This window comes from Haemaphysalis longicornis, unplaced genomic scaffold (assembly GCF_048455015.1).
Source record: "Haemaphysalis longicornis isolate Haplotype H1 unplaced genomic scaffold, Haemaphysalis longicornis Haplotype H1 scaffold_12, whole genome shotgun sequence".
NCBI classification, from domain to species: domain Eukaryota; kingdom Metazoa; phylum Arthropoda; class Arachnida; order Ixodida; family Ixodidae; genus Haemaphysalis; species Haemaphysalis longicornis.
This window is the reverse complement of record NW_027526225.1, coordinates 21,070,138-21,089,849: the sequence shown is the minus strand read 5'-3', so window position 1 is coordinate 21,089,849 and position 19,712 is coordinate 21,070,138. Positions and strand designations below refer to the sequence as shown.

The 19,712-nt window shown below is 48.3% G+C and overlaps 1 protein-coding gene across 6 annotated transcripts in view; it reads right to left on the bottom strand.

Moving 5' to 3' along the window:
• Positions 1-19,712, bottom strand: part of Lar (tyrosine-protein phosphatase Lar) — a 511,609-nt gene that overhangs the window by 7,886 nt on the left and 484,011 nt on the right. For all 6 annotated transcript variants that reach the window (XM_077692998.1, XM_077692999.1, XM_077693001.1 and 3 more), the window contains 11 exons: positions 18,181-18,397; positions 16,206-16,378; positions 15,017-15,199; positions 14,689-14,888; positions 13,915-14,155; positions 10,999-11,304; positions 6,042-6,155; positions 4,963-5,117; positions 3,782-4,067; positions 2,645-2,738; positions 1,254-1,330 (listed from right to left, as the gene is read on the bottom strand). In XM_077692998.1, coding sequence (XP_077549124.1) covers positions 1,254-1,330; positions 2,645-2,738; positions 3,782-4,067; positions 4,963-5,117; positions 6,042-6,155; positions 10,999-11,304; positions 13,915-14,155; positions 14,689-14,888; positions 15,017-15,199; positions 16,206-16,378; positions 18,181-18,397 — 2,046 coding nt within the window. The remainder of the gene's footprint in view (positions 1-1,253; positions 1,331-2,644; positions 2,739-3,781; positions 4,068-4,962; positions 5,118-6,041; positions 6,156-10,998; positions 11,305-13,914; positions 14,156-14,688; positions 14,889-15,016; positions 15,200-16,205; positions 16,379-18,180; positions 18,398-19,712) is intronic.

Sequence of the window (19,712 nt, the reverse complement as noted above, 5' to 3'; positions counted from 1 at the left end):
GCAGCGATTCCACAAAACATACAAGGACAGGGAAGAAAAAAACAAGGACGAGTGCACTAGCACTGCTAGTGCTGTGTCACTGCACTAGCTCTAACGAGAGCAGTGACACTGAGTGAATTGTGACTTTCGTCTTGCAGTCAGTGCATTCTACTTGCTAAATATACGCTTTTTCTATCTACAAGGTATGTGATGTGTTGCTTAAGCAGTAGCTTTGGTGCAGCCTTTCATTGTATCAAATGTGCAGGCAACACACGAAGATTTTTTTTCTTTCCCAGCGGGCTGAAAGAGGGGGTACAGATTACATGCAGGGGCGGGTTATATGCAGGAAAATACGGTATGCATCCATCCCATTGTGTCTGTGCTTAGTTGCAGAAACGTCAACATTTGCAGTAGACCTACACAGTGTACCTTTTACCATTCAATGATGGTCAAGAACTATGTTGAACTGAAGGCCAATTGAAAAGACGTTAGAAGAACGAAAAGCACTCTTTCTACCTATCACACACTGCCATGGCAATTTCATGAATCTTCAGGAGTTGTGCCGCCAGCAACAATACGCAAGGCAGTGTTGCAATGAGCCGCTCATTAAAGGGGCCATGCAGACAAAATACAAGTTTGTTTAATTCGAATGATTTCGTGCTTTATAGTGCCACCAACGCTTGTGCGGCAGCAAACAATGCCATTTTCACTGAGGAATTAATCAATATAGGTTTCATGAAACATGGGGTATGCTTGACAAGCAGGGTCACGTAAGACAGCGTCACTTTCGCCAATCAGCCAGTGCGTGTAAGACAACTCCAAAGCGTTAGACTGCTGTGCAGCTAAAACAAGCATAGTGCGCCCAGTACCAACAGCAGTGTGCATCGGTACTTCTATGTTTACGTGTACTTTCGTAACTTCCACTGTTTACCCCACCATTCTTACAGCTGTAAAATGAATATGCATTACATTTAAGTGCAAATAGCTCGTTCAGCAAGCTTGTAAGCCCTGCCTAATTTGTGTTTGCTTTTGCCGGCCTCAGCCAATTGCAAAGCTGGGCTCATATGACATTGTAGGTTCTGTAGTGGGAAATGAGCTAGTGGGTCACGTGGCTTCTCTCTTTTTTCCTAATTACATAGCTTATTTGAGCGAAGTGTGCATTAAAAGTGGCGTCAGAATGGTTCTAACGAGGCAATCTTTTGAATGGACCAAACTTGTGTTTTGTCTGCATGGCCCCTTTAAGGCACTCGTTAAACTTCAACAATCCCACTCACGTCAATGAAGCTTGCGTTGATGTAGTCGGACCCGTCCACACCCCGTATGGGCTGCAGACAGACTCGTGTGGATTCGTCTGCGGCGGTGAACACAAGAAGAAGACCACAGTCAACAACACACACCTCATTCCAAGAAGCAGATCAGCCAGAAAATGCACCAGCAAAGCAGTTTGCACAGACACCTGACAGTTGGGAGCTCACAGCCACAAACTGCAAATGGAGCAGCTGTCAATGTTACCGCTCACAAAAGCTCACCATAGCCAGACTGCAAAAGTTTTAGCATTTGTAGCCAGAGGCAATTTTTGAGTGATTTTGCTTGACCATCGAGACTGACTGGATGAGTAGCAAAACCTTATGACGTGGCACAGCACGACACTTATGTCTCAGCTCAAACAAAGGCTCGCAGAAAGAAAATAATAATAAAAAATATTTGTCATCACCCCGCCCTGCCAAAGTGGATGTCCAGCAAAGCTGTTTTGAACCACTACAAATAGTGATAGAGGAGGATATGAAGTGTTTCTCCTTGTCTCGGCGGGCTTGTCGCTTGCGCTTGGCCAGTGTCACTAGATAAGGGCGCAGAGTATTGGCACTGTTTTCTCCTATTATTCCGTGCTGCCGCCATGATCATCGGTCAGTTTGCATCCTGTGACACTCGTTTACACTGCGACGGTTCATGGGGGCCGCCATTTTGTTGTTTATGCGTTTTAGTCGGTCAACTCTGGTAGGCTTAGCTTGTTCTCCCTGCTCTGCGGCTGCGCACGACTCACGTCGTTCCGAATGTGAATCAGAGATAACGCGTGTAACAGCATTTCAGCAGCAGAAGTGTGTCCAAAGATGCCGTTTTGCTGTATCTTTGAGTGTTGTTTAAAAAAAAAAAAAAAAAGACCCGGTTGAAGTTAACGACGAGGCCGTAGATGCGGCAATCACGCAACACTGATAAACTCCAAAATGGCCGCCGTTGCTCACGCGTGCCTCAGTGGCGGTACTCTAATACCTTATCTACTGGAACTATGCTCGGCTTCTCTGGCAGCAAATGCTGGGTCCTGCCTAACCTGACGCATGCTCTCGGTGTCTTGGGCAAGAACTGGTCTGTTTAGTGACACTAGTCCTGCCTAGCCTTCAAAGATAACCTGCAAACATAATCTTTACCGGGAACACATGGTGGGGGGATCCCATTGTTCACAGGCGCCTCATCATCCGTAATGTGGTTTTCGATGCTTGTTTTGTGGTTTCCTTAAATGAATTCCAAGTTCTGTGCTGTATGCCTGATTAGCCTGATGCACGCGCTCGGTGTCTTAGGCCTCGGTGTTTTGGCCCACGGAGATGAAACCGTTGGAGGGTAAAGGTATACAGCTTTGCTGTAAAAGGGAAAAGAAAGCACTAGTACTCACAAGGCAGAATGTTCATCAGCCGGTTCTTGAACTTGTTCACGGGGAGGTTTGCACTGACAAACTTGTTGGCCTGGGTCTTCATGTTGGCCAGCTTCTGCACAGCGCAAGAGGGAAAGAGAGAAGGGAAGAAACGGTTGGCGCGCCTTGAAGCAATCTTCACCCACAGGTTTGCTCAAACTTAGCAACAAGTCGGGCTCATGCCAACCTCCCCGTTCGTAGCAACACTCCCCTCACAAACTCTCTGGTAGCACAAAGGCCAGAGGTTCATTCGTGAATTTGCTCCCCTTCTTTCTCCCTCTCTAACCACTGACCGTGAGGCTTGACTAGAGCGAAAACTTGCGTTCAAGAAGTACTCAAACAGGAAACGTATCTACCAGCCCTTTAGGGTGAGCAGGGCTCTGGCCTAAGTACATTCAACGTCCGAAACATGCGGTGTTATCCTTGGGAAAAGCTGACATGTGGACAGATTATGGGTAGCTTGCATTCACTCTGTGACGACTGTGGCTGCCTTTGTAGGTTACACGCACAGACTACGCATTGGCATCACAATGCCTGGCATTTGACTGGTGCTAGCTTAAGAGCTCTTACACTCCTGCCACAAGCAAGAGATAAAAGGAGTTAGGGGAAGAAGGAACTGCTCTTGGTGACTCAATGACCACAAAGAACAGACAAGTAGGGGTTCTAAATAATGATGATTATATAATTGTGGTACAGGGGATGATAGCAATGAGGAGGAGTGAAGAGCACCTAGAAGCACCAGGACAATGAGGAGAGGGAAGATGATAATGATGGAAGAAGAAGAAGAAGAGCGGGAGGAAGATGTTGAAAGGAGGAGGAGGGGGTGATAATGAGGGAGGATGAAAAAAGAGATGGGAGAGGAGGAAATGTTGATTAGGGAGGATGAAAAAAGAAGAAGAAGAGAGTGGAGTAGGCGAAAGATGATGATGATGGAGCATGAGAAGGAGCAGGCAACAATAGATGATGATGATGGAGGATGAAGAAGAAGATGCAGGGGAGGGGAAGCATCTGACGATTGAAGAGGAAGTAGACAGGAGAGCAGGAAGAAAATGTCGACGATGGAGGAGAGAAAGGAGCTGACAACAACGGCAGGGGAGGAGGAGTAGGAAGAGAACCAACCTTGAACTCGAGCTCCATGCCCGTGCAGGCCTCGCCGGGCACCAGCTGCAGCAGGGACTGGAGGTGGGCGGCCAGCGCGCGGGCGGGCACCTCGGTGTTTCCGGCCAGCACGGCCTCCAGCAGGGCATCGTGGATGAACAGGTACTGGTCCTCCGTCTGCACCATGTAGTTGCGCTGCGCCCGCAGGCACGTCACGTGGCCGTACACGTCCACCGTGCCCTCGTGCCGCAGCCGCTCCAGCATCGAGTCGATCACCACAAAGCAGCCCGTGCGGCCCACCCCGGCACTGCGTTGGCGGTGGGCGGGGGGGAGGAGGTGAAACACGGGCACGGACTCTCTCTTATCACCACAGGAACAGCATAGACAAAATGCGAGTCTGATTCGTTAGATGGACTGCCTTGTCCCCACAATCATTGCGCCAATTCTATCCCAAACTTCAAACAAATAATGGAGATACTGAGGAAAACAGATGGGGCAGTGGTGACGAACTCCCCAACCACTTTCCGGTGATTTCTCCACGATGCCACAGAATCTTGTCAGTACAACTGGCGGCCGCTAACCAAAGCCATCACCACGAAACATGGCTACGCTATTGCAGCGGGGCATCCAGTTTAATTTGGTTGTGTCCCCAAAACGCTAACGTGCAATAAACATACTGATGACTACGTAATAGTTAAGAGTGTTTTAAAAGTGCGAGGACAGGTGCTGCCACATTGTACAATTTCCCCCTGTATGATTTTTGTGACCCCGCAAATCGTGAATAGTGAAACGTGATCTGGCAGCTCCTCCACAGCTAGCCGCTCAGAAGTTTCACAGTGGCACACAAAGTATTTTTCGCACAGCCACTACCGAAGGCCAGAGGCTGCTCAGCATCTCGTTTGGGAGACAGTTTTACGGGTTTCCAGTAAAATCGAAGCTGTCAGGCAATTAACTCTAGGGCGGGTGGCAAGTTTTTATCGACGGCTTCTCAATGAAACAAAAAAACTACGCAACTTCTGCGACGTATTTCCGCGGTGTCCACTTTTGAGTTAGAACTATGCTGTGCGCAGAATACCGTGTTTTTGAAACGGCTCAACTAGTTCCTCAAACAGTATAGCTTTTGAGTGAAACTGTCACGGTTTAAAGGCCAAACCAAAGCGGGCAATTGAGTACCCACACACGAGATAACGGTGACGATGTACCTGCAGTGAACAATGAGTGGTCCGGCCTCCGGCGGATTCATGGTCCGCACACGCCGCAGGAACATGAGGAACGGGGTCGGGTGGTCAGGGACCCCGTGGTCGGGCCACGCTGTGAACTGGAACTGGCGCACTTCACGCCGCTCCAAGTAGCCGGACTGGCACACGCAAAAAGACAGAAAGAGCAGTCACCATAAGGCAGAAATTGGGGCCAAGGACGTGCACTGTTAAAGTTCAACTTAAGGACACGTCCATGTTTTCCTCCCTTCCCAAACACCGAGCAACTAATTAAAGCTTTTTTTTTTCAAGAAGTGTCTGTGGTCCCCAACACAGCGCCCCTGCTTGTTTCGGAATACCACTGACGAATTTTTTTTCTGTCCTCATGACTTTGCTATAACGAGGGTTTGCTCTAGCTGCAACATGGTTTGTGGCCCTTAATACTGGACACCCTGCTAATGTCAAAGTGAATAATACAACATTTCATTTTGCTTCGAATTGAATATCATCTCCCTGAAAAAAAGAAAAAAGGAGCAAAGCTTCTCTTGGTGATGCAAAATGATTATGAAAGTGCAGACATTGTAGCACCACCACCACAAAATAAAAAAAAAAAAAGAGAGAAAATAGCATGACTGGCAAGAGCGTCATGAACCGCTCTAGAAGAACGCGACTCCACAGTCAATGTCAGAAGAAAAAAAAGAAAAAGGTTCCACGACAGCTACATTTGTGGCTATTCAGTATTCAATTAGATGTCTGGCATCCTTTTTTGATTTGATCCGAAACTCAATTCAAGAGCTACTATTTGCACACCATTAAAAATTATTTGATGATTCTAAATATTTTCAAATATTGATGTTTAATTAAGAATGCATAATTTGTCACCTTAACTCATTAGAGAAATGAAGGGAATCATTAACGTAGAAAAGATGTACACATGTCAAGAAAGTGGAATCCCTGTAGTACACGACACATGCAGAAATGCGTTTGGTGCACTTTTTATTATCTTAATCTGTGTGTAAGTGGTGCGTAGTAATCTACAAGCCGCACGAATGCGACACGCAGGCAACCCAAAAAAAGCAACTCACTCTTTTAAGGCTGAACGTCCGTATACAGTAGGTGGCCAGCTCCTGGACATCTTCCAGGGTGACCTCCATGAGGCCATAGGTTTCGGAGCCTCTGGAAGGCCAATACTGGTCGCACTGCAATGACAGATTGCACACGGGTGTAACTTCTCACATGAGATGGGAACCAATGCTTCGAACTCTCTCCTCTGCTGTTTTTTTCTCATTCAGGCTCAGGGAAAGAGGTACCTAGTCAACATTGTAAGGCAAGAGGGACAGTTTCAAGATTTATGTTGGTGGTCACATCAATAACCTCTAAAACAGCCTGTCTGTCATAACTTTTATTCTACTAAATTAACCTCAAAAAATCACTATCTGCTGTTGCGTGTAAAGATGGGTTAAAGGGACACTGAAGTGAATTTGTCAAGCTCCCGTTTTTGCTTGCACTGCGTAGACTGGCTCAAATTAGCACACTTTTCATCGTTTATCCGGTTGACAAATCGGTAATTATTTTACAAAGCGCGAAAGAAGATAACTGCCATGCGCAGTTTGCGGCGGCCGCACAAACTAAGCTGTGACGTTAGGAGGAGGGGGCACCGTGACTGAACGATGCCCAAGGTTAGCAATCAAACAAGTTTCGGTTTCGGTTCTGTAAAACATGTTTGACCTCGTCGTTAGATGGGCATTCTCAATATCCCAGTAATTGTAGTACCGCGCTTCTGCCATGTTGTCGGCTGTAAAATGCATAAAATAAGCCTCCCAGGACGGCTTGGAATCGTAGCATTCACTAGCTGAGACCTACGCAGTGCATGAACGCCCCCCGCGTCCCCGCAGACGCTCAAATACAAGCGCTTTACCCCATATTTGGAGCTTTCCTCACTCATGCCTGTATCGTAAAAAGCATGTTCGCACCAGGCCACGGGTCTGTTGATTCTGGCCTGTGCCCTCTGCCCGCAAGCAGTCGGTGCTTATGGCAACAGCACGCCAACGAGAACTCGCTAGTGCGCCAGTGCCAGCCTGCGCGAGTTCTGTGGACTAGTTCGTGGAGCAATGAACGTTGCGGCCCAAAAAAAGATGAACGCAGTATAGAAAACATCGGCGAAAAACGAAAAAGTTAACTTACAAAAAAAAAAAAAAAAAAAAAAAAACACGTACCCGCGAGGATTCGAACTTGCGACTGGCAAAACACTTGCGGAGACATACCTATATATAGCGCTCCAAAACACTAGGCCACGCGCGGAGGCTGCCTGACGTTTGAAAGATAAGGTATATAATGTATAACCAGTTTACACTTTTATTTAATTTTAGTATTTCAAGCAGCTCAAGTGACTATTTGTTGTATTGCGCTCGTGCAGTAAGCGTCCCCCGAGTTTCCACAATAGCTCACGTCTAGGAATTGCATCTCGTAGACGGAAAAGCGTTCGCAGAAGCGTAGTCGTGCTCCTGACTGCTGTGCTTGTACGCCCAGCGCAAAAAAGTGCTTCCCGCACCCTAGGTTTACGCTGCACGGTAAAAATATCAGTTGATTTTATTTCCTTAGTACCTATATTGACTTCGCTGACTCTTCTCCCCCTTCAAGAGGCCTTATATTTTCCTACTGGCGTACCTGTCAGGGAAGCGTCGCATGTGCGCTTGTGCAGCGCTTGTGTGAAGCGACCTTGACTTGGAGCTATAGATACAGTGTACAAACTAACGAAGTAAAGAAAGGCACGTTCTTCTATTCCCAAACGTGTTGTGGCTTAGTTTCAACTGATCGAGCGAATTGCGACGACCCGTCGGCGGCCGGCGGACTAAACATTGGGCCGACTGACTCGGTCGCGGAAGGTCAGCGAGCCGTGCAGTAGCGCAGCCAATTGCCAGCTCCTCTCCTGCTGACGTCACACGAAAACGCCACAGAAAATGGGCGAGAGTGCAGAGAGGAGGTCAGCATTTTCGATTTGATTTTTCTACTAAATAAATTCACGTAAACGCGCTCACAGTGGTCGAAACAGGGCCTAGGGACTCCGGACTACAATTTGCGCTCGTAATCCCGCATTGTTTACAAATCACTTCAGTGTCCCTTTAAAGAGGCCGTGAAGGTAACACACAACTTTATTTTTATAGTGAAGGTTTCTATGCCTCACTGGTGCCCTCCATCGTTACGCCCAAAACTAACTGCAAAAAAGCTAACTTACACAACAGATTTCCAGAAAAGCACATCAAGCGCCTCAAGAAAAAAATGCTTCCCGAGGTTTGAATTGAACCTGGGTCCCTTGCGTTATAAAGCCGAAGTCCACCCGATTGCACCATTCCAACATGGTTTCGTTTGGGTCAGGGGTTGGGTTGGGGTTGATTGGGGATGGGTTTGGGTTTGGTCAACAGTTGGTTTGGGGGTTTTGAAATTTGGTTTGATTTATACTGACTGGCTGGTTAGAGTTACAAATTTATTTGGGGTGCGTGAAAAATTATCTGCTTTCACAAACAAAGAATGCAAGCCAGAACAATTAGGAATGACAGTAGCAAGAATGTACAAAAATGAACCTTTAGGTACTATTATTAATATCTGGTTATGCTATTCTCAGTACCTGCATTCACAGTGACGGATGAATCAAATGCAAACAGGAAAGTTTAACAGTTGGTTCGGGGTTTTGAGTTTTGGTTTAATTTGTACTGACTGGAGACGAGCTTTGCGTGCACCCTTCTTCACCATAGAGGAGGGGTTGGTTTTTATTTAAATCATTGGCTGTTTCATGCATCACTAAAACTTTGTTTGGCGAGAAAGCCCATCTCCAGCAGATGAATCTTAATTGGTTGGGGTATCGCACAAACACTTTCACATTTAAAAAACTGGACCCTGAAATCCAGGACACCTGCGTGTGTTGCCCACTAAAAGCCGGCTGAAGCTCCCAAGAGGACCAAAGTGAAGCTGCTGTTCGCCCATTCACACAACACAAACGATCCAACTGTCGGTTCCTTTTCCTAAAAGTGGAGAAGGGGGAACTCTGAAAAAGTCTGAAGCTGCCTTACCCTCCAGCACGAAATGCGGGGTAAGTTAGAACTTTCTAGGCGTGCAAAGGCGAAAGCCTAGTTGCTTCTCATTCTGTTGACCTGCTGCTGAACTTTCTGTTGAACTTTGCAGCCACACCCGTCATCACTGCTTTACCACTTCCACGGGTAGCCCCTCAATCTAAGTTCGTTTCACTCGCTCGCCATCGCTGCAGGAGCCTCCTGTTCACCCCCATCGGTGTACCATCACCTCCCAGGGCGGCCTGTATTGCACTTGCAGAAGCGGCCTATCCTCCTCCGGCGCTGCACTCCTATTTTCTATACCTCACAACGCTGGAAATGCAAGACACCTAAGCCCATAAAAAGGGCCTTGAAGACAAAATACATCTTCATTCATCTAAGGCCATAAAAAGGGTCATGAAGCATTCAATTTGAAAGAACTAACGTTTGATAACTCCCTCATCAACTCCGTTCCAGCCACGAAAGCCACTTTTTTTAAACCAAAAAAGTGAAAAAAAAAAAAAACTTGAAAAACTTTCAAATTTTGCAATAAACTGAGGTAATATGGGCAGGTGTGATTCAATGTGGGCCAGCACTGTAAACATCAGTGTGTAAACGACACATTAGACTTCAAGTTATGTGGTAAAACGAAAGCCCCACTACAATTGCCCAGTCATGTTTCTTGGCGGTGGCTTAGGTTGATGGCACAAACAAGATCACCAGACGCGGTAGAGAAATGGCCAGAAGGAGGTAGTTGGTGAGTTGCCACTGCTTTGGTATCGTTGCTGCCGGGACAAAACAATCATTTTAACAAACCCAACTTGTATTTTATCTTCAGGACCCCTTTAACTCTTTCCTCACGGCGCCATAGGCCATTGGACACAGAGTTCTGACAACTTCAAATGCCCCACGAAAGCTAAAAACGGCACCTTGCAGACAATTCACACCACCTGGCATATTTCTTGACAACTCCTTTCTTGATTTTATTGTCTTTTGTTGACATTTTGCATGCAGAGATGGCGCTGAGAGCGAAATTTGAACAAGCGATAGCGGCAAGTTGCGCTAAAATGGCGTCCACTTCAAAGCGCACTCTGCAAAAGCGGACAGCTGTGGCAGGGACTTCGGCAGCTGCTGCTGCTGATTTTTGTTACCCCCAGCAGCCCTGATGATTCCAGCAACGATTTGGATTTGTCAGATTTTAGTTCTGAAGAAGACGCTCCATTTAACAGCCTCAGCGTTCGACAGGTGCTGCCAGGTAAGGTTCGTTTTTGACTTAGAGCTCTATTTATAAACAAAACGTGCTTCCAATCTGACGACTGCGGTTTTACTTTTATGCATAGAGTCTGGGCAACAGGCGGCGGGGATATTTTGCCAAATGCACTGCGTTGTATCGCGTTATCACCTTCAAGATACCCTGGTGCTCATGTCAGATTAGCGCTGCGGAGCGACGTGCGCTGCTTCTCAAGAGCCCTGGATTTTTTTTTTTTCTTGTTTTTTACCACTGCAGTGATAAGGGTTTTGTGTGAGAACACACACAAACATGCTTGGATGCATATCCTAGAGAGACCGATTAACTCTCGAGTGGCTTTGTGGAGTCGCCAGGGCAGCTAGGTTGACAGGCCCGCAAAAATCCAAAACTTGGTGTGCAGTGTTGACGTGTATATCGAATCATAGTTTAGGAATGTAAAAACAAATTGTATATCTCAGAATCCGTAAAATAATTTTAGGCGTAGTGAAATTGCCTATATACATTGTGTGTCTATTTTATTTGTGCATTTTTTTTGTTTATTCGACCAATTACTCTAAGTAATTGTACCTTTCGCAAAAGTGCTGTTATGTGTTTGAAAGAGCAATATAAAGCTACAATTTCATGCATAGCAATGAAAAATGTGTCCAGTAGCTCAAGAGAAACACGAAGGTTAGGCGGAAGCACCCAAATTGACCGTTTTTCCGCTGTAACGAAAGCGTTACGGCCTTCTCCAATCCCACCACTCACCTTGACGCGGGTGCGCTCCTCGAGGCGGGTCATCATGACCAGGGTGACGCTGTGCTGCTCCCAGACCATGCGCCAGAAGTCGCCGCACGTCTCGGGCAGCGGGCCCTGGGTGGCGATGTAGGCGTTGCGGCGTCGGTAGCCGTCGCAGTAGTTGGCGTTGATGTAGTCCGAGCCGGGCACCCCTTCCAGGGGCTGCAGCACCACGCGGCTGTGGTCGTAGGCCACTACGTTGGCGTACCGGTTCTTGGGCTTGTTCGACTCCAGGTTCGAGTGCTCCCACGTGAACTGCTGGCCCGGGTCGATCGACTGTGCACGGGGAGGTTTCAAGGAAGCGGCCTCAGAACGTCGTCTCACATCCTTTCCATCAGCACCCCGTCTGAGTCCACAGCAGGACAGAGGCCTCTCGCACCGTCCAAGTCCACTCCTTGCCACCAAAACTCATTTCTCCGTCAAATTAACAGTCTCAGCAATTCAGTTATCTTCTATGTGCAAAGAACTCGAACATTTGAGAAAAGAGAATCAAGAACTCAAGAAGGCACTCACAGAGAAAACACAACCTACACCCCTACCCCAGACGCAGTCTTCCAAACCCAACAACTCGACTAGACGCTGCCGTAGCCCAAGCATCAAGCGTACGCCCATGTCCCAAACCAAACTTGACCCGGAACTCGTGCAACTGCTTTCAGTTATCCGATCTGACATCCAAAAGGAACGTGCAGCCCATCAATGCACGGCAGGCCCAAGCCCATTTCTTCTCCTTGACATGAACTATGGCACCTCCCACCACAGTTTGTTTCGTGACCTAGAAGACTCGTTTCCTGTCACTAAGTGCTCCTATCACCCTTCATTCCATGGCTGGTTGGACTGGCAAGAGCTCTCCTTCCAGCTGTTTAGTAAGACACCAAGTTTCTGCTCCACGTGTCAGAAATTAGACACTTATTATGGCAAACAATTTCTTCAGTCCCCTTGTATTTGACATCTGTGCCACAGGAAGTACACGGTGAGACATTCCCACTCCGTGGAAAAGTGAATGAACAGCAAAAAAAAGCTGTTAGTGTTGTTTGATTGGGTAGTTGGTGAGGTAAGGAGAATGTTACGAGTGGGGACTTGACTGCTCATTCCAGTCTTTTATCAGCCACAGTAACCACTAGCTTTTCCTGCCCGACTGCTGCAATGAGCAACACTGCACTGATGTTGCCAGAAACGGATACAACGTCCCAAAAGTGACGTCACTTTCAGTTACATCACCACCTCTGAAGACCAACCTCCGAAAAATGCAACACTGAAAACAATATGTGGGACAAACCGAACAACAGGACGATTGCTGCTCTCAACCGAAGTTTGATCAGGAAAATTGACGGTTCGTCATGCGCATTTACCAACTAGCCCAGATTGCTGTTCTGCTGTACCTCTGCAGTTTGTGATTTGCATCAGCCTCCTAGGACATCGCAGACACTTTCTGAGCCAGTAGACTTGCAATGACCTTGAGGTGACCCATTTTTATGCACTAAACCCCAAGGTGTGACTTTATGGACAGGGCCACACTGGATAAGAACACACAGAAGAGGATGTGTCACATCATGACCTTTGCTTTTAATTAACTCTTTCAGTACGGCGCCATAGGCCATCGGACGCCGGTGTCCGATGATTTCAAACGTCCCGCGAAAGCTAAAAACGGCGCCTGGTGGATAACTAAAGCCATCTGGCGTATTTATTGACACTTCATTTTTCGATTTTATGATGTTTTGTTGATATTTCACGTGCAGAGACCGCGTCAAGAGTGAAATTTGAACCCGCGGTAGTGGCGAGTTGCGTGAAAATGGTGTGCACTGTATTTGGGCTGTATTTATAAACAAAACGGGCTTCCTATCTGACGATTGCGGCTTTACACATTGATGTGTAGGGACTGGACAACGTATGGTAAGGATATTTTGCCAAATACGCCGCATCATATCGCGTTATCACCTTCATGATAGCCTGGCATTCGTGTCAGATTACCGCTACGGAGCGATGCGCGACACTTCTCAAAAGCGCTGGATTTTTTTTCTGGTTTTTTACCACTAAAGTAAAAAAGGATTTTGTGTCAGAACACAAAAAAGTGTGCTTGGATGCATGACCGACTTACACTCGAGTGGTTTCAAGGAGTGGCACAGCCGTCAGTTCCACTAGTTTAACTGGCCAACAAAAATACAAAACTTGGTGTACAGCGTTGATATATATATATATGTTGAATCATAGCCGAGAAATGTAGGAACAATTTGTATATCTTAGAAATCCTAAAATAATTTTTAGGCTCATTAAAATCGCCTATATACGTTGCGTGTATACTTTTTTGTGCATTTTTTTCTTATTATTTGACTAATAAACTGTAAGTAATTGTACCTTTCACAAAACTGCTGGTATGTGTTTGTAAGAGCAATCTATAAGCTACAATTGCATGCATAGCAATGCTAAATGTGTCCACTAGCTCAAGAGAAAAAATAGTTTTGTGGAAACACTCAAAATCGGCCGTTTTTCTGCCGTAACGAGAGAGTTAAACTGGCTTCACCGTCAACACTGTCCACCATAGTTTTAAAAAGACACTGCTCAGGCAAGCAATTCCTGGCACACTTTATAATGCTAGGTCTGCATGTTCACTTACAACAGCAGCATTATCACCCCTTCACTCCACTAAACTCCATGGGGTCACATTATGAACGGGGCCACATTGAATATGAACATGCATAGGGGGACGTGTCACTTACACCCTGAGCTTCACTCAAGGCCTCGCCTTGCCATCAACAACGTCCATCGTAGTTTCGAAAAGACGCTATCGGGCGAGCCATTGCCACAGCATTTTGCAAGGCTAGGTCCGCACGTTTGCTAACATCACCACCACCACCACCATCATCACCGTCCTCCCACACAGCCACCCACCTCGTACTCCTGCGAGAAGCGCAGGTTGTCGTTGGCCTTGAGCGCCTCGATGTGGGCGGCCAGCTGGCTGACCGGGATGGGCGGGTGGCCCACCATGGCCGGCGTCTGGTAGTTGAGCCGGCGCAGTTCCACGGGGTCTGCCGCGCCCCCGACGGGGTGCGAAGAGGTCAGGTCGCTCGAGCTCATCAGCAGCTTCATGGTCGTCTCCCCCCCCGCTGGCGCCTTGGCCTGCTGTCGTCTCCTGCGGCCACAAGAAAGCACAGTCCGGTGGTTGGCGTCAAGGTTGCGCGATTGTCTGGGGACGTTTCAGATGCCTATAAATCACCAATTTTATTTATTTATTTGTTTTATTGAGAGAGATTGCCCTACAGCACAAGAGGAAGTTTCAAAGGTACAACATTGCACCCACCCTTTCGCAGTCTGGCCTTCTACATCACATGTCTATCCAAACTCGACTTTTAGTCATAGAGTGTGATGTTCTCCAGATTTAACGCAAAAAATTGTCTATATGTGCATATGGCATACGATATTCTTTCCATCCTAAGAAACCGGCCCCATTCCAGCAAAGAAAGTTTCATGAAAGCTGATATCTTAAAGTTGGCATGCTTTGAGTCTAAGCACCTTTTTTACTACAAAACGGGGGGGTACTTAGAACCAAGAAACTGCGGCATGCGTATCACGCCGCAAACGAATTGTCACTGTTGGCACTGTCAGCATCACCGTCAGGACAGCGCCGATCTTCGATGCGGTAGAGGAGAGGATGGGGAGGAGCACCTTTTCATGAGGATGAAAAAGAGCGTGAGGAAGAGGGCCATGAAGACGATGAGCAGCACGGGCCCGACGATCCAGCCGACGTCCGTGCGGGCCCGCTCAATGTGTGACACGTTGGGCACGTCGTCCGCCGACGGCAGCCTAACCTGCGGCAGCATCTCCAGGCTCAGCTCGTCCGAAAACGGGCTCGTCGTGAACAGGTTCTGCGACAGAAGGCAAGAGGGGGCAAACGGAGGTCGTTGTCGCATCCCCTCACGAACGTAACAAAGAGATGGAAACCTTGCTACTTCGCCTCCTCCCAAGATAACGCTATCATTCTAAAGCCACCCACCTTTTGCAACGTGTCCACGACGGCCCGCACGAAAATCCGGTACCGTCGATACGGCTGGAGCTTGCGGTTCCGGAAGCCCCCATTCACCTTCATGTTGCCGAGCACAAAGCGTTCGGGCATGTTCTGGCGCACGAACGCCGCGGCAATGTAGGGACCATCTTCGTCCAGCGGGGTAGACATCAACTGCACGGCACAGGGGTAGGTCTGGTGAGGACAAGCTAAAGCGATTACCTCATAACTTTATACAGTTAGAGCCCAGAATGAGCAGCTTCCTGCGGTTTTGCGCGCATTTTGGACTAACACGAGACAAGTGCCGCTTCTCTTACACCATGCTACCCGTGAATTTCGCAACGCCAGCAGTGATGTCACGCTGGAAAGTTCGCAAGTGACGCGTGGCTTCCAAAACTCTCTCAGCCCTACTCTTCCTGCTCGAAAATCAGAAAAAGTAAGAAGACCTTCTGAGAACTGCCTGACTCCGAGAATGCGTGGGCATTCCTACATTGATCCTCTTCCTTTCAAGTTTTTCTCACTTTGTAGCAATTATACCATGTGCTAACTTTACCAGTTAAAGCATTCGTGTTTAGATACAGGGCGTCACAGTTGGCGCTTTTAGTGCGCGGCACTTTGGCGGCTGCTGCTGTGGTTTGGCGGTGGCGACGGTAAATGGCGTGGTAACCGAACGAGCGAAGACGGAAAGAAAACGGCGGAGGAAAGTGTGGCGAAATTGTGAAGGGGAGGGCAGCTTGCTGAGCCCACATGAGACGCTTGTCAGAGCGCCTGGCGAAAGTGTAAGGGGGAGAGCGGCACGTGCTGCTATGGCGTCATCTCACCCATTGCCTCCCCCTCACACTTTTGCCAGATGCTCCTCCATTCGTGGTTCACCACAACCACGTGACATTTGTGCAGGAGGTTCAAAGACGATTTGCAACGACATAAGCGGCGACGGCGACGCGCTGCGTGATAACGGTAGAGTAGCGCACGCCGCCGTGCGTTCGCCGATCACGTGATCACTTCCTGATACGCAGCAGCTATGCGCCGTGATGGAGAAGACTACAGTTCACACTGCGCCCAAATTTCACACTAGGGAGTATATAGCAATCATCAGTGCATTTCCTCACTTTGTTTCCGCTCTTTGGTTCATTCTTCCTCTTTTTAAACTTTTGCTTTCGCAGTATGCATCGCTTCCCACCTCTTCGATCCTGTAGTCGTCGGGCTCCTTGTTGGCGTACTCGGAGGGGACGACGACCAGGTAGTACTGCTTGATGGGGCCGTACTCCTCCGAGGCCTTGGGCAGCATCACCGTGATCTCGTCGCCGTTGCTGATGGGCCACAGGGCGTCCGGCTTCACCATCGGCTTCGGGGCTGCGTCACAGGAGACGGGCAACGGCACGAAAAATTGGCAGGCCTTTCTCAGTCCTCGAGGGTGGCCTATAGCATGAATTGCTTGGTAACATTTTACAGGCGCCACAAAGGAAAAATACACAAAGACCACTTTGTCCCGACAACAGTGATGCAAATTTTACCGTAAACATCAAGCAAATAATGGAGATATTGGGGGAAACATACGGAGCAGTGGCGACTTCCTGATGACTTTCTGGCGATTTTTCTATGCCGCTACAGAATCGTGCTCATGCGATTGGCCTACCAAAGCCGCCAGCACCTGAAACCTGAAAAGAAACCTGACTGGGCAATTGTGGCGTTTCAGTTCCGGGCCTCCAGTTCCGTTTCATATTGTCACTTGAATGCTAAGGTGCAGTTTACAAACCGATTACATTAGAACCCCGCTCTTACATTCCACAGTGCTGTGCTTTCCTGGCTGCTACGTTGTTTTTGTCTAGTCCGAGTGCAGCTCACATAGAGTCTCATGTATTAAAATCCTCACTGTTGCGTCTTGGCTCAGAGTATGTTCCCGGGTCATTCGTCGTAATCTGACACTCTGAACCCGCCCGGGCAACATGCGGGGACCGCCATTTTGACGTTTGACAGGCCTTGGCCAGGCTTGGCTACCGAACTGACTGCATGAAGCCACACGCGGGTGCGATTCGCCACCACTAGATGGCTCTATGTTACTCTTGCGATCACCATCATCACCGCGCTTACAACCAAAGTTTCACTTCAGAATGCCCGGAGTGTGTGTTTGCCATAAAAGCACCACCGCAAGAATAGCACGCGCTCTCGTCATCATCGTGCATTTCAAGCTTTGAGAACACCGTTGAACTTGCAACGACGAACTTTGTCGTGCCTTCACGCCGTCGTGAAAGCAGGAGGCGCTTCCCCTTTAGGAAAAGCTTGACGTACTAAACTCAGTAGACAAGCAGCCAGTGCGGTAGAGAGTCGACATTGCTCGGGACCTTGCATTGACGCGCGTGGTGTCTGCCAGCGATCGCAAAAAGCGGCAATCCATCTTTCTTGGAACTTTTTAAGGTTTGAAAGCCAAAGCTGCAGAAATATATGGTTGCAGGTCAAAGCTACACTGTTTTCATTCCTTTTCAAAGGTTTCCTCACCGCTGCGCTTTCCTGATTGTTACGTTTTGTTTCCCCTGTCTGGTAAAAAAACGTATGTACGGGGTTCCACTGTATTAGGTTCTTGGTGCTGGCCTCTACTGCATCATGCCCGCCCATATTCCATCACCATACCACAAAATTTCACCCATTTTTGATATTTCTTGCGTTTTTCCGGTTGAGAAAAATGTCTTTCGTGGCAGAGTGAGTTACCACAGGCCAGGTCTATCAAACTGACAAAAGTTGCATTTTGTCTTCATGGCCCCATAACAAAGAATAAAATACCCGCCGCGGTGGCTCAGTGGCTAAGGCGTTGTGCTGCTGAGCAAGAGGTTGCAGGTTTGATTCCCGGCCGTGGCCGCTGCTTTTCTGATGGAGGCGAAAAGCAAAAACGCCCGTGTGTACGAGATTTCGGCGCACGTTAAAGATCCCCAGGTGGTCAAAATCAATCCGGAGCCCTCCACTATGGTGTGCCTCATCGCCTGCATTGTGTCGGCGCGTTAAACCCTACAATCAATCAATCAACAAAGAATAAAACGACTGAAAATGAGAGTACCAGTTCCAACCTTAACTAGCTTGCCCGGCAACCTGCAAACATTCTGCACGTGCGCTTTAGTGTCTGTTTTTCGCAAAAAAGAAGGAAAACAGGAAAACGGACTGACCGGCCATGGCCGTGGTGACCATGATCTTGGCGGGCGGCCGGAACGAGTTGTCTTTGGGCACGGCGGTCAGGTTGACCTTGTAGCTTGTGAAGGGGATCAGGTTCTCAATGGTGCAGTTGGTAATGCCGGCTTCCAGCAGGATGCTCTGGGGAGCGATGGGGAGCTCCTGCGGGTGGTTGCGGCTGTCGAAGAACTCCTTGTGCGCGCTGTACGAGATCTGCAAGGACGGCGTTGTGCCACAGCAGTTGAGAGAGACTGCAACGTCCCGCTCTCATCGCAGCCGTGAAATGACACGATGTTCTACAGCCGAGTCCCTTTCAAGTGAAGCTTGCGCGGCTAGGGTTCCACGTATTGTTTAAGTCTCCAAATGAAAACTCCTGAGGCTCTGTGCGTCTTCGAAGTGCGAGATGCTCTGCAGAGCAAGACATCCGAACATGAACCTCCAGGTGAGTGAGTGTGTGCGATAAGCACACAGCCACCGCCAAAGTGGCACATTGCTCAAAATGTAATTTGGAACTCAAGCTTACATGTCTCATAACTTGGATATGCCTGTTGAGCAGGTTAGATAGTAATACGCACCAAAACATGACTTTGACCCCAAGTGTATATGTTTCCTCATTTGGATATGCATTCTGAGTGGATTGGCTATCAACGGCACTACAGTGGAATCTCGGCGATTCGAATTCGGTTGATACGAATTTTCAAAATTCCCCGGCCAAAATGCATTGTATGCAATGTAAAAAAATTCGGATGATCCGTACGCATTTATCACTCCGGTGCGGGTGACACAAACACGCACGCCGCGAGCAGACGACTGTGGCGTGGACGGGAGGCGGGAGTGTTGGTGCAGCCATGTGGCCTTGGTTGCGCGTGAACACAAAATCATTAGTCCTCCCCCGCTGACGGTAATCCTCCTCGTGGGGTGTTTACGATAGTGGGAGGAGAGGTGGTGCTCCGAACGAACCGAACATTTTGCCCTCTCGACGCCTGGTCTTTCTCCCTCCCTTCTTTTATCTCCCGCTACAATCTCTTCTCTCTGTACCTTTCATTTCCCCTGGCTGCAGCTCGGGTGCCTCTAGCTTCCTTTTTTGTATTACACTTTTTGAATAAACCACGGCAATCAAGCGTTCCCTCATTTCTGACTGTGAATACCTTCGCCATTTTGCCTTCTCCGCATTCCTCGCTTCTGAGGTCTATGCTCCGCGCTCTAGCTACCCTGTTGCAGCCTTGCCATGTTGCCTGCACCACTTGCGCGTCGATTATGTTGAAGTGTGGACCGCATGGAGCGTTTTCTGCTCCCGAAAATGCGCCGCGCACACCCCGCATGCTGCGCGCGGCAGGCGGCAGCAACATGGTGATGTCACAGGCCATGAAGTGGTGCGGGTAGCTCGACTGAACACTTCTGACCACTCTTTAAGATGCCACGTAAGGAGCAAATGAAATTGCTTGTACAGTAAAAAGGAGCTGATAATGTGGGCGAAAACGAGCATCATCCGCGCGGCTAGGGAAAGCGCCAATCAAATATCCGCCAC